The 15,315-nt window shown below is 37.0% G+C and overlaps 1 protein-coding gene across 1 annotated transcript; it reads left to right on the plus strand.

Annotated features, from left to right (window-relative positions):
• The first annotated feature begins 1,185 nt into the window (after positions 1-1,185).
• LOC139857213 (uncharacterized) lies at positions 1,186-11,030 on the plus strand. Its single transcript, XM_071845953.1, has 3 exons — positions 1,186-1,377; positions 1,976-2,182; positions 7,230-11,030. Exons 2-3 carry the CDS (start codon positions 2,002-2,004, stop codon positions 10,583-10,585), a joined length of 3,537 nt encoding a protein of 1,178 aa, XP_071702054.1. The 5' UTR covers positions 1,186-1,377; positions 1,976-2,001; the 3' UTR covers positions 10,586-11,030.
• Positions 11,031-15,315: the final 4,285 nt, after the last annotated feature.

Here is a 15,315-nt window from a genome sequence, read left to right on the forward strand (position 1 = left end):
TTTTCTAAACTCTCAGTTTTTTAAAACCGAACCTCTAGAACAGAAGGAACAATTATTATCAAAAGCTGTTTTAGTTGTCCCCAGTGGCGGAACTTGAACCCGAACACAGGTGGGGCAGATGTAAAAATTTAATAAATTTTTCATTTCCAGCTGGGGTAAACACTAAAAAATACCTTATTTTTTGGTAATAAAAATAAAAAATTTAGTGTACAAATTTTTTTTTCGTCATATCCAGGTGAGGCAGATACCCCCTTTGGTTAAATCTATCTTTTGCCACTGGTTGTCCGCAAAGAAGCGGTTATTTTTCCCAATTTGGTGCTGAAGAATTAATAAAAAAAAAACACGCTCGAGTTCATACATTTTTACAAGAAATATGCTATGGCTGTGAATGTGAATGTTGAATGTTTCAAGACGATTGAGGAGATTAAGATAATTGAAAATGATGTACTTAACTCGATGCGTTTCTGTTTAAAATCAAAAGACCGTGTAAACGAGCTCATGAATTTTCATCTGCGGTTTCGCGATATTGGTGCTCAGAGCTACTTTTTGCTTCTAAAGAAATGTTGAGAAAACTGGAGTCTCTTCATGTTTACGCAACTGAGAAAACTTACCCGTGCATCTACAGACGAAGATTCTTACAAGTTTGTTTCAAGTTTCGAAATCTTTGCAGAAACGTAAGCTTCCATATAGTTGGAGTCAGGCTCGTTCGATCGTACATCGATATATCCGACCATGCAACAACGACAAAATTCAACCCCACGTGTGTGAGGTATGGGGAGGTGAGACCTTCATCCATCCTAGAATAAAGATAAGTCATTTCTCCACCTAAAGTAAAACACTCCCAAGAGTAAAGAAAGTCCTCTCTCTTCCCGTTCGACGGATAAAGAGATTGTTTTCAAGAGGACCTCTGGCCAATAAGTAGGAAAATTTTTAAAAATTTATATAAAAAATAATAATAAAAATAAAAAATAACAAATAAATAAATAAATAATAAAAAAAGACGTAATGAAAATGATATAATCAAATTATTGTGGATTTTAAATCCCGACTAAAATTCAATGTAGTGTCCGAAACACTCCCGCTCAAATTGCGGGGATGTTAGGCTAGTTATTATTAACCCAGCTCGGCCTGTATATTATTGCCTACCGTTGACTCAGTTTTTGTTTTCTGGTCAAACATGGAGACGAAGACGTAAGACAGGCTACCAACTTCATATGTCTTCTAATATTTCTTTAAGCGGTCACACCTCATTTCTAATTTCCAGCCAATCTCCTCCCTCACACCCATCATTAAATTTTATCTCTAATTCCCACCTCCGTCAACCAATCGCCTCCGTCATCACCTCCGGCGTCAACTTCTTCTCCGGCCACACTACTGGTATTTTTCTCTTTCTCAGTTTTTTTTTTTTTTTTTTTTTTTTTTTTCATAGTTAATTGTTGATTTATTGATGTTCTCTTGTAATTTTCATAGTTAAAGTTAATAGTTAATGATTATTGTTACAGAGGTACATCGATGTTATTACTGTAATAATTTACCGTGGTTTAACTCATAGTTAAAAGCATCGGTCATTAAATTAATTTGAATCCTTATAAATTCATGGTTTTACTTTCTGTTCAACATTGTTATGAAATATTGTACAAAACAATCCGTTCCGTTTGACTCACAAGTTTAACTTATTTATTCAGAAAGCTTTAACATCTCTGTGTTTTTAGATTCTTTTGTGTGTTTATAATCTTGATTTCAGTGTCTGTTATTTGAGTGTTACTCTAGTCAACTTCTTTAGGGTTGTTGATTAGCAGGTTTTAGTTGTTGTATATAAAAAACGTATTCGTTTGTTTTGTTGGTTTTGGTTGATTGAATCTGGTGTTCTTGGTTGTTTTTATACTTGTGTTCATTTACGAATTTAAAAAATTTCCGGGAATTAAACAACTGTTTCTTAGGAGATCTTAATCAATTAAAAATTTGTTTATTGCAGATATGTTACGAAAATAGGCCGGGGACATGGATTCAGAAAGATTGATGGAGGAGGCCTTAAATCTCCGTGCAATGGCTAACGACACCGGTGCTTCACAACTTGAAAGGAAGAAGTATCTAAAGGAGGCTGCAGAGATATATAAGTCTGTTGGCGAGAATGAGTTAGCTGCTGATTGCTTTTATGATATGGAGGATTATAAAACAGCTGGTAACAATTACTACTACATTTCTTTCTAATCTCCTACTATTATTAGATAATAGTTGTTGGAAATAGGAGGTTATGTATATTATTTGTGGAAGAGAAGATTGATGATTTAGATGTTTGATCGATCTTGAAAGCTTTGTTTAATGCTTAATTGCTTGATTACAAATGAGGGGTAAAGCCCTCTATTTATACTACACAATGGAATATTCTAGAACTATTCATTATATACTAATATCTAGATATTTCCTAAGTCTCATGATAATTCTAGACTTAGATATTTTACAAGAATACTCTACACACTTTGACTACTACATATTACATGAAATTTCTAGATAATGGACTATAATCTTGATATGATATACTTGTATACTTGCAAGCCCAAATCCAATCACATGGCCCGAAATCAAGTTTAGCTTCCAACAGCCCCCCTTAACCTTGATTTCGTCACTCCGAGCATATTCCGTAATCTCTGAAACGTCTCCTGTTTTAGAGGCTTTGTGAAAATATCAGCAGCTTGGTCAAATGACTTCGCGTACTTTATTTGCACTTCTTTATTTGCAACACACTCCCTGATGTAATGGTATTTCGTATCGATATGTTTGCTTCGATCATGGAAGACTGGATTCTTTGCTAGAGCAATCGCAGAATTGTTATCCACATATATCTCTGTAGCTTCCTTTTGAAAAAACTTAAGCTCATTCGGTAACTTCCTGAGCCATACTGCATGACAGGTGCACGATGTTGTTGCTACAAACTCGGCTTCACACGTTGACAAAGTCACAGTGGGTTGCTTTTTCGAACTCCATGTGAATGCCGTATCTCCCATATAGAACACGAAACCACTCGTACTCTTACGATCATCTTTGTCTCAAGCCCAATCACTATCACTGTATCCAACTAGCTTGAAGTGATCAGAAGGTGAATAAAACAGACCATAGTCAACCGTACCTTTAATGTAGCGAAGTATCCTCTTAGCCGCCTTCAAGTGATTTATCGTAGGTGCTTCCATATAGCGACTTACTAGTCCAACTCCGTAGAGAATATCTGGCCTTGTGCAGGTTAGGTACCTGAGACTTCCAACCAAACTTTTATATTGTGTTGGGTCAACCAAGTACCCTTCATCATCTTTTGACAATTTGAGATTACAATCCACCGGTGTGTTCATTGAGTTGGTCATTCATCTTAAACTTCTTCAGCACCTCCTTCGCATAACCTTCTTGGGATATGAATATTCCTTCTTTCTTTTGTTTCACCTCGATCCCAAGATAGTAATCCATAAGTCCAATGTCGGTCATCTCGAACTCCCGAACCATTGCTTTCTTGAACTCCTCAAACATTTTTGGATTACTACTGGTGAATATCAAGTCATCCACGTATAGGCACACAAGCATAACATCTCCATCCTTGCTTACTTTGGTGTAGAGAGCATGCTCATGTGGGCATTTTGTAAAGTCATTTTGCTGGAAATACTTGTCTATCCTGCTATTCCATGCACGAGGCGCTTGCTTTAACCCGTATAAGGCCTTTTTCAATTTCAGCACCTTATTCTCTTGGCCTTTCAGGATGTATCCCAAAGGTTGTTCTATATAGACTTCTTCTTCTAAGTGGCCATTAAGGAACGCAGATTTTACATCCGTTTGATAAATCTTACAATTATGCTGAGCCGCAAGTGAGATTATTAATCTTATAGTTTCTAGACGAGCGAGGGGAGCAAATACCTCGTCATAGTCTATGCCGGCTCGTTGACTATATCCCTTCGCCACCAACCTAGCCTTGTATCTTTCAACTTCACCTTTGGAATTCTTCTTGGCCTTGTACACCCACTTTACACCAATAGCCTTATGCCCCTTTGGTAGTGTGGTAAGATCCCACGTATCATTTATCTCGATTCCTTGAATCTCTTCGTCCATAGCACGTTTCCACTTTTGGCTTTTTGCTGCGTCTTCATAACTTATTGGCTCACAATCGGCAAGAAGGCTAAACAATGTTAGATCCTCCATAGGTTGAGTTACCTCGTACAACTCCTCAATGCTCCTTGTGTGATGTTGTAGCCTACTTGATTCTCCTCCTGATGTTGGTGTCTCTTCATATGGTGTGGTTGGAGTATGTGGCGAGTGTGGAGATGGTGTACTAGAAGGTTCTTGAACTTCTAGATATACTTCGTTCCTTGCAGTACTCTCGAATGAATAAGGGAGAAAGTCGTAGTTCTCCTCTTTGGGAACATTCCAATCCCATGTTGCTTCTTCATAGAACACCACATCTCGACTTGAGATTACTTTACCGGTCTTGGGATTGTATAACTTGTAATCCTTCGAACTTGAGTCATAGCCCACGAATATGAGTTTCTCGCTTTTATCATCGAGCTTCGTCCTCTTCTGATCTGGCACATGAGCATATGCCACACTTCCGAACACTCGAAGGTGTGAGATGCCGGGCTTCCTTCCACTCCAAGCTTCAATTGGCGTTTTGTTCTTGACGCTTCTAGTGGGCGAGCGATTTGCTAGATAGATCGCATAGTTCACTGCCTCAGCCCAAAACTCCTTAGGCATCCTTTTGCTCTTTAACATACTCCGGGCCATATCAAGAATGGTCCTATTTTTTCTTTCCGCAACACCATTTTGTTGAGGTAAATACGGAAGAGTTAGAGGATGTCGTAACCCATTGTTGTTGCAAAATTCCTTGAATTCTTTGGATGTGAACTCTCCTCCACGATCGGATCTCATCGCCTTTATGGTGAGACCACTTTGATTCTCCACAAATGCTTTAAACTTCTTGAACATTCCAAAAGCTTCCGACTTCTTTTTTAGAAAATAGACCCATGTCTTTCGACTAAAATCATCAATGAATAGAAGAAAATATCTATTTTTACCAAAAGACGGTAGGCTTACGGGTCCACACACATCCGTGTGAATAAGTTCTAGAGGTTTCTTCGCTCTACTAGAAGCTTTTGTTGGAAAACTGTTTCGGAAGTGCTTTCCTAGAAGGCATCCCTCACATATTTGATCCAGATGATTAATTGGAGGCAAACCTTTCACCATTCCTTTACTTGATAATAATTTTAAGCCTCCAAAATTTAAGTGCCCGTATCTCATGTGCCAAAGCCAAGAATTATCTTTGAAACATGCTTTTAAACATCTTGGAATGTCATGTTGAATATTTAGCAAGAACATCCTATTCGTTGACATTGGCACCTTAGCAATCAAACCTCCTTTTTGGTCTCTCAGATAAAGACTACGATTTATCATGTGAATATCATAGCCTTTCTCTAAGAGTTGTCCAATACTCAGTATATTTGTCTTCATATTGGGCACATAATACACGTTAGAGATAAATTGATGTCTTCCATTCTTCAAGCGGATGAGGATCTTACCTTTACCTTTAACCGGGACTTTAGAGGAATCTCCGAAGGTGATATTTTCACTTATTACCTCGTCTAACTCCACAAACATGTTTTTGTCACCGCACATATGGTTGCTTGCACCCTTGTCGAGATACCACAAATTTGATTCTCCGTTATCTTCACCTTTGCATGCTAGTAACAAAATGTTTTCCACGGCTTCGGTATCTTCTTGCACTAAATTTTCTCTTTCTTGCACGTAATTGTTTGACTTCTCACATTCCGAAACATAGTGACCAAATTTATGACAATTATAGCATTTGGTTTGAGAATTGTCATACCTTGGCCTTCTACTTGTGTAGCCTCTCTCGCGACCTCTTGTCTAGTGAAAATTTTGACTTCTTTCTTCATTTCTGTAAGAACTATAACCTCCGCGTTTGATATATCCTTGCCCTCGTCCTCGGCCACGTACTTGACCACGACCTCGTTGACTCGTTTGATGAGTCTTTTCACTGTTCTCTTCCTTGAAAGAGAGTTTTGCTTGTAAAGCTTGATCCAAAGGCTCTTTACTTTTCTTATTAAACCTCTCTTCATGGGCTTGTAGTGAACCCATGAGTTCATCGATAGTCATTAATTCTAGATCTTTAGATTCTTCGATGGCTACGACTATATAGTCGAATTTTGAATCTAATGATCTAAGAATTTTCTCAATGACTCTTACATCACTTAAAGTTTCACCATTCCTCTTTAATTGATTAACAACCGCCAAGACTCTTGTAAAATAATCAGAAATTGATTCAGAGTCTTTCTTCTTTAAGGATTCGAACTCACCTCGTAGAGTTTGTAGTCGAACCTTTTTCACCTTTTCAACTCCCTTGTGAGAATTCTCCAAGATCTCCCATGCTTTCTTGGAGGTGGTTGCACTTGCAATTTTCTCAAAAGCTCCATCATCTACACTTTGTTGGATGATGGAAAGAGCCTTTTGATCGTTGGTCTTCAATAGCTTTTTCTCCTTGCTGAGAGAACCTTTTTCTGTAGGTTCCTCATAGCTTTCCTCCACAATCTCCCATAGGTCTTGTCCACCTAGGAAGGTCTTCATTTGGATGCTCCATCGATCATAATTATCCTTTGTGAGGCGAGGAAACGTGATGACATTGTTGGCCATCATCTTGTCGAACTAAGCTCTGATACCAATTTGTTGAAAATAGGAGGTTATGTATATTATTTGTGGAAGAGAAGATTGATGATTTAGATGTTTGATCGATCTTGAAAGCTTTGTTTATTGCTTAATTGCTTGATTACAAATGAGGGGTAAAGCCCTCTATTTATACTACACAATGGAATATTCTAGAACCCTTCATTATATACTAATATCTAGATATTTTCTAAGTCTCATGATAATTCTAGACTTAGATATTTTACAAGAATACTCTACACACTTTGACTACTACATATTACATGAAATTTCTAGATAATGGACTATAATCTTGATATGATATACTTGTATACTTGCAAGCCCAAATCCAATCACATGGCCCGAAATCAAGTTTAGCTTCCAACAATAGTAACAAATTAATTTCTGAATAATAATAGATTTGGTGTACTGTATGTTATGAGCATTTCATGTTATACACCTAATTTAGATATGTATATAGTATATTTGTTTGTTTAATATTTCTAATCGAGATAATGATTTTTTTTTCAATGACACAGGTGATATATACAATAATATATTATCTATGTGGGAGAAAGCAAGAGACTGTTATCATCGTGCAAAATGTTATCAGCTTGCTGCGGAATACCACAAAGCTGGAGCTTTTATCGAATGTCTTTCTGCTTGCTCTGATGGAAACTTGTTTGAATTCGGTTTTGAGTTATTAGAACGCTGGGAAGGATTTGACAAGGAGAAGCTGTTTTTGAAGAAATGTGCTGACTACTATGATCTTTTCAGACATAAGATTCGAGTTTTTCTTCGTAAACGTAAATTCTTTATTGAACTTAGATTGTTGGAAATGAAATGGTACAATGATAAAGAAGCTGCGCAAGCTGCAGAAGATGGCGCTGATCACTATTATTTAATCAATGATTTCAAAACTATGATGAGATGCGTTCGGTCTTTTTCGTCAAAGGATATGATGCGACGATTTCTATGTAAAAAGAGATGCTATGATCAACTTATACTGCTGGTAGAACAGTGGGGAAACTCTAAAAAAGCTGAAAACATTGTGGATGAAGCTGCAAAGGTTCTGGCTGAGGCTGCTCGTTACTATTTATCTGTCAATGATTTCGTAACCATGATGAAATACGTTCGTTTATTTTCGTCAGAGGATGAGATGCGGGGATTTTTAAAAGAAATGGGATGCTTTGATGAACGTATATCACTAAAAAACGATGCAAACATTGTGGTTGAAGCTGCTCGTTACTATTTCTCTGCCAATGATTTCATAAGAATGATGAAATACGTTCGTTTATTTCCGTCAGAATGTGAGATGTGGAAATTTTTACATAAAAGGGGATGCAACGATGATGATATACTGCTGGAAAAGGATGAAAACATTGTGGCTGCTCGTTACTGTTTCTCTGTCAATGATTTCGTAACCATGATGACATGCGTTCGTTCTTTTCCTTCAAAGGATAAAATGCGTGAATTTTTACTTGAAAGGAGATGCTTCGATGAACTTATATCACTGGAAAAAGAGTGGGGAAACTTTAAAAAAGCTGCAAAGGTTGCAAGGATGAAACCAGATCCCATGCTCGAGGCTGAACTTTATCACATGGGTGGACTTCACATAGAATCGTCATTAACAATCTTGTGGCATGTTTTTTTAAACTCTCAGATTTTTAAAAACAAACCTCTAAAACAGAAGGATGAATTACTAAGAAAAGCTGCTTCGTATGTCAAAGGCGACCCTGATTTCCATCAGTTTGTCTGCAAAGAAGTGGATATTTTGTCCCAAGGGACAAGTAAAGAAGATTTCATAAAAAAAGGCCTCGAGTTCATATATTTCTACAAGAAAAATGATATGGCTGTGAATGTTGAATGTGTCAAGACGATTAACGAGATTAAGGAAATTGAAAAGGATGTTGTTGACTTGATGTGTTCCTTTTTAACATTAAAAAACCGTCTAAACGAGCTACGTTTACTTAAAGAAGTATGTGGAGATTTTGTAGAGGCTCTAAAGTCAACCAACGAAGATGATTATTCTCTAGAAGCAACATTAAGGAGACTCTGGTATGTCATGTTTGGATCTCTTTGGGATCATGGGGAAAAAGCGTGGCCGTTAAAGGACTTCACACAAAAAGATGAGCTTCTACGTGATGTAAACTCGTACGTTAACCATCATCCTGATTCACAGGAGTCTGCGTTAATGCGTACCGAAGTAAGCATTTTATCGGGTGTAGAAATTAGCTTGCCTCAGATGTCAAAGTGTTTGAGGGAAACACGAAATAAAACAAGCGTTAGAAGTCATTTTCTCATTTCGAGACAACTACTCGATTCTCACCTTCTGTTACCGAATGAAGATTGGACGATTACGCATTTAGAAGCCGAGTTATCAAAAGACGTAGTTTGTTTGGAAGGTTTTAGTTACTTTTGGATTTACTGGAAGGAACTAATTTGGGAACTGATCAAGTGGAAGTTTACATGGCGTCATTATGACATTACATGGCATGATTATGAGTGTAGTATGAACGTGTACGATGGTTTTATTTCCAATTATTTTGGTGTGAGAAATTATTATTATCGTTATGGAAATAATCTTGTACTGGATGCTGAAGCCCAGTGGGTGAAGGAGACGAATCCTATTTTGGCTAGGGACGGATATTTTAACCTAATTCACGAACGTGAATTTTCATCTGCGGTTTCGCAATATTGGTGCTCAGAACTACTTGTTGTTGCTGAGAAAGTGTTTGAAAAACTCGAGTCTTTGCGTGTTTACGCAACTGAGAACAACTTCCCCGTGCATCTACAGAGGAAGATTCTTACAAGTTTGTATCAACTTACGAAATCTTTGCAAAAATGTAAAATTCCTTATAGTCGGAAGCAGGCTCGTTCGATTGTAAATAAATATATTCGACCATGCGTAGAGCAGTTTTTGACAAAAGCTTTTCATATTGATTGGAGAATTTCACACGCAAAGGAAATGATATTTCTAAGGGGAACTGAAACATGTCGGGACATGCTCAAAGAAGCAGTAAATACAGACCGAAAATATCGGAGAGGTTCAACACGCTGGCAGATAGGGAGAATAGCGATGATCTTTATGGGATCTAATTTGACCAAGCTTAACGGTAACACGAAGAACAGAATTATACATTGGTACTCCCCAAACTGGAGAGATTTATTTATGCGTCTTACGAATGGTGATAGTTCCACTTCGAAAAATTGGAATATTGCTGTGAGTTTACATAGTGTCGTAAAAGAGACGTTTTCTGCAGGTTTCGGGAGAGCCAACGTCGAAATGTCACCAGCTTGCTTCTTATATTTTTTGGAGCGAATTCTGATTTTGTCCTTTTGTTTTCGTGGTTATGTTTTCACAACAAGATTATCGTTTGTTGAATGGATTGGTTATGAGAACTGGAGTATGGTTTCGGGTGTAGGTTGCGTTATAAGCAAGGATACGAGGGACAACATCTTTGATTCTTTAGCTTCTATCGTTATTGATATGTTAAAGTTAAATTTCCAGGAAGTTTTGAAGGAATGGGTCACAAAATCAGAAGAACCGGAGTCGTCGTACCCAACTTTGGTATTAAGGTTAATTGTTCTTCTTTCGTTAATCTGTGTTAACTCTGAAGAACACTATAATCAAGTGCTGCTTGATATATTGGGCCACGGTCATATTGTTTCGTTACTGACGTCTTCGTTTCGTGAGACGCTGATAAGGGGTATGCAGGAAGACCGTTTAATGGATGCTGTCGCTGATGCGTGTGAAGAGATAGATAATCCTCTTGTAATTGTGAATTTTAAGGAAGAGTTCGGACTGGTCGTACCTCAAAATGCAATAAATCTGAATTTGCAAGACCTGAATTCTGGAAAGGAACAGCTCGTAGATTTGTTGTATAACGAGTAACGCGTGGCTGCTGCTACATTTAGTTGTGATGGTGAAGATCAAGAGCCCAATGCTACACTTTTTAGTAAGATGTCACACAAAGATGCAGCTATATATTTGTCTACTCGATGTAAGGTCAATTTTGCATTTTATAATTCACTTTGAGTACAAGGACTGATTTGTAAGTAGCTGAGAGCAGGACAAATTCGGTGTGGTTTGATTTCTTTAGGGTTTGGTGGTTGTTGTCGTGGTTTGATTTCTTTAAGGGTTGGTTTGTTGTCTGTCCTTTGTGTTGTTTGATTGTGCTAGTTGGCTAGTTTGGTTGTGGTTATCTTGTATGCTTCCTTTCGCTTGCTCTTGGTTGCTTATTTTAGCATTTTGATGGTTGTCCGGCTAGGCTCATGTGTAGTTTGTTTTGTTTTGTTCTGTTCTGTTCTTTTTCGTTTCTTGGTTCGTTTTTGCTCACTTTCAACTTCTGAGGCTGACCTTGTCTGGTTTGTACTTCTAGTTTTTGATAGGTGTTTTCTTTCTAAGAAAATTTTGGTTATAAAGTTTTCGAATTTCGAAAAAATAAAATAAAATAAATAAAAGCTAAATCGATTTGCGTTAGGAGTCAAAGTTAGATTTATTTCTCACTGTGATCAGTATTATTTGATAGATTTTGGCATGTTTTTGTGATGTTTTTGCTTAACATGCTAATTGGCTATGGTGTAAATGAGTCGAGCAGCTCGAGTCTCTGACTAGGCTGGATCTCAGCTTGTTTAAAATTCATAGAGATAGAGCTCGAGCAGGATTGGTTTTGAGTCGAAGCTCGAATTCAGCCGTTTGATGAGCTCGACTTGTTTATTACATGATATTAGTATTAATTTTATTATGTTATGTTATATTATATTATTACAATTACAATGTAAGATTTAATACATATATTTTTTTTTTGTTTACGTTTAAACTACATATGATAAGAATTACTACTATTATTTCAATTGTTATTGTTATATGGAATAAATAATAGTAGTTAATATTATATAATTACATATAGCATATTATGTTATAATTAATATTAATATTTGAATGTATATAATCGAAAAGCTTGTTTAGGCCTACAAGCTTCTTGTTTGAGTTCTATATAAGAAGCTTAAGCCGGTCCACAAAATATGTTCAAACTCAAAACATAGCTCGTTTAACCTAACCTTATCTTGTACTCCGTATAACTTTTTACTAGTCGAGTAGCTCCATTTACAAGCATACACATTGTTAAGTGATTAGGTGTCAATTTTAAAGCCTTTTCGCTTGCATCTTTAACAATATAGTTCATATTAACTAAGTGACCTATATCTCTCACTTGCCTAAAGCCATTTTTCTAGTAAAAAGTGACTAATTAACCATGCTTTTATTTGTTCATGTTTGCCAAGGACAAAACTCAATTTGAACCACTTATCATTGTATCTTAATTTGTGTGAGCCTTGTGTTACACTTTCTTGAGTCAACCACCACTCATGACATTATCTTTCCTTTTCCCTACCATTTCTCAATATGTCACCACAACTTCAATCTTCACAACATTTGAACACGCTCATAATATTCTCTGCTCCAACAAACCTCTGAAAATCGCCACCCAACGGCCGCAAGTATCTAGCACCCGTTGTTGGGCAAGACGACAAGTTAGATATGGAGAAGATGACGAAAATGAAACCGACCAAGAATATGGTTACAATGAAGAGATAGCAATGTTGGAATTCTATAGTCAAATTGCCCAAGAAGCACTTTTGGTTAAAGCACTTGTGGATGACCAACCAGTTGAAGTTCTCATTTTCAACGTTACTTAATTACATATATGATATTTTCACCTATATTCATGATAGATCCACCATCGTCATGTATGTGTATGTCATGCATCAAATACATGTACTAGACAAGTATTATTTGATGCATGATAATGGTGAATTTATAAAAAATGTGAGTGGTAATATCAATTACAAATTCTTTTTAAGTTTATTTTGGGAATGTTGAGTATTTGAATTAAATTTGTGTATTTTTATGGTGTAGGGATTTTCATCTAGCTTGAGCTCGGGAACGTCTCCTGATCCAACAAAGAGCATTCTTCCGGCAAGAGCAGTTATAAAGAGTATTGATCGAGTTAAAGGCCCTTTTGATCCATCGAATATTGACTACATAGAAAAGGACTTAACCGTTGAAGCGTTTAAAGACATTGTTGAGAAAATAAAGGCCATTCAGTCTGTTGGTAGAACAATTATCGTTGACATGTGTAATCTCGACTATGGTTAGCCAGGGTATAATAATGCTTTCTTGTGTGCAAATATAAATGTATAAAGAGTTATGTTGTGAAGAATGCAAGTAAAATTTAATTGGAAAAATGAAATCTAAGGGTCTTGTGAATTGTGATATCGGTTGGTGCACAAAGAGTCTTAATTAATGTCACGTTTTTGCTTGATCTCACAATCGAAATACCAATGTGGATCGAGATTCCAACTTCATGGGTCCCACCTTCTCGACTAGGATATTTACTCTTTGATACGCTAGCTAACAGCGGTTACTTACAGTTAAGATCAAGTGAAGTATATATTTACAATAGATTTAATAGATGAGAAACTTCAATGGAGACTATTGCAATGCAATGCATACATGGGTTGTTAAAATATTGTTAAAATATTGGTACAAATTCAAAGTGTCACTAAAAGTGCACCTCAGAGCGCCACTAAAAATCAACCTATGTCTTGCGCGAATTTTGCAGATTTCGGTATGCGTGAAATGGAAGAATGCGGCGCATCCCTTCATAGATGCGGCGCATCTATGCACCAAAATGTGCCGAATGTTTTTGATGCGGAGTTTCAAGGGGATATGGCGCATTACCACAAAGAGATGCGGCGCATCACTAACAGATCAGCAGATCTGGACAGGCTGTTAAAGTTAACCCGATTTCTTTTGTTTATTTTGGTGTATTGCTTTCTTGTTGGCATACTTTTGCCCATGTTATGTGATTTATTTTCACATGTGTGTTAGGTATCATATAGCTTTAATAGGTGGCCTAGTTGGTGTAGTTATGATTATATTCTTGCTTTGTTCTAGTATTTAAGAAGGTTAAATGTAACCATTTGAATTAAGGTAAACCATTTACAATACACATTTAGTTTGCACATTCCAAGTTCATATTTTGTTTACTACACTTCTATTCTAGCAAGTTATTTGTTGTCATATGGTATCAAGAGCTTGGTTATAAACTTGGTTATAAGTTTAGTTCTAAGTTAAACTTTGTGTGCAATTACTCAAAGTGTAAACTAGTTTCTTGCTAATCAAAAATGGAAGTCTCAAATGTAAACAATGGAGGTATGTTCAATGGTATGGAGAGACTTGTAGGCAACAACGACAAGTATTGGAAGATGTGTATGGAGGCTTACCTTCAAGGTCAAGACCTATGGGAACTTGTGGGGAAGTGATGTCGTTATTCCCATAGAAACTCTTGAGCATGGTGAATCACGAAGGAAATGGAAGATAAAGTGTGGGAAGGCTCTCTTTGCGTTGAAGACATCAATTAGCAAAGAGTGCATAGAACACGTTCGTGATATAAGTTCACCAAAGGAAGTGTGGGACACTCTTGAAAAACTCTTCAAAAGGAAGAACACCGCAAGGTTGCAATTCCTAGAAAATGAGTTAGCAATTTCAAGACAAGAAGCAATGACAATTTTCGAATATTTCTTGCGGGTCAAAAGCATTTGTACAGAAATTTCAGAGATTGATGATAAAGAGAAGATTAGCGAATCTCGTTTGCGTCGGTACTTGATTGTGGGTTGAAGAAGGAGTATGTCCCGTTCATAAACTATATTCAAGGGTGGGCTACTCAACCTTCGGTTGAAGAATTAGAAAATCTTCTCTCTAATCAAGAAGCTTTGGCTAAGCAAATGGCCAAGAGTTTTGAGTCAGATGCGGTTTTGTTCTCGAAAGGAAAGAACAAGAAGAAGGTTTCGTTCAACAAAGACGACAAGGAAGCTTCATTCCACAAGAAGAATGAAGAGAAGGAAGAGTCGTCAAGTGATGATGAAAGTGAGTACAAAGGAAGGAAATCTCCCACATGTTACAAATGTGGAAAGGTTGGTCATATTAAGATATTTTGTCGTTCAAAAGTCACAAAAGCAAACGTGGCTTGCAGCAACGATGATGATGTGAAATGGGAGCAATGTTTTACCGTTGATACGGTTATGAAGACGAATCAATGTGATTTTGATTTGGTTAGCTCTCGTTGTATGACCGGTGATGAAACTATCCTTTGTAATAAAGAGATTGTTGATGGTGTTCTTTTCGCAAATTAAAAGGAGGATTCTAGTGTTGATGAAAGTTGGGAGCTTCGATAGAAGTTGATGATTCGGTTGGAACTTCTCATGGTGAAGACTCTTCACAAATTTCAGAATCAAGGAGTTATGATGTTGAAAATGGAGTTGAAAATGGAGAAGTAGGTGACAAACCGGAGGAAAGGAAATCAACAAAGGAGAAAAGACAAATCGGGCATTTCAATGATGATGAGATGAACATCAACAAGGTATTTACATGTTTTTCTTCAGGTGGCGTTTTCGAGGAACCGACAAGTTTCAAGGAAGTCAAAGATTCTCCGGATTGGAGAATAGCAATGCAAAAAGAGAATGGTGCATTGGAGAAGATAGAAACGTGGGAGTTTGATAAGAAGCCGGAAGCAAATAATCCGGTTACTTGTAAGTGGGCTAACCTCTTGAAGAAGAACT

The sequence above is a fragment of the Rutidosis leptorrhynchoides genome, chromosome 7 (genome assembly GCF_046630445.1).
Source record: "Rutidosis leptorrhynchoides isolate AG116_Rl617_1_P2 chromosome 7, CSIRO_AGI_Rlap_v1, whole genome shotgun sequence".
NCBI lineage: Eukaryota > Viridiplantae > Streptophyta > Magnoliopsida > Asterales > Asteraceae > Rutidosis > Rutidosis leptorrhynchoides.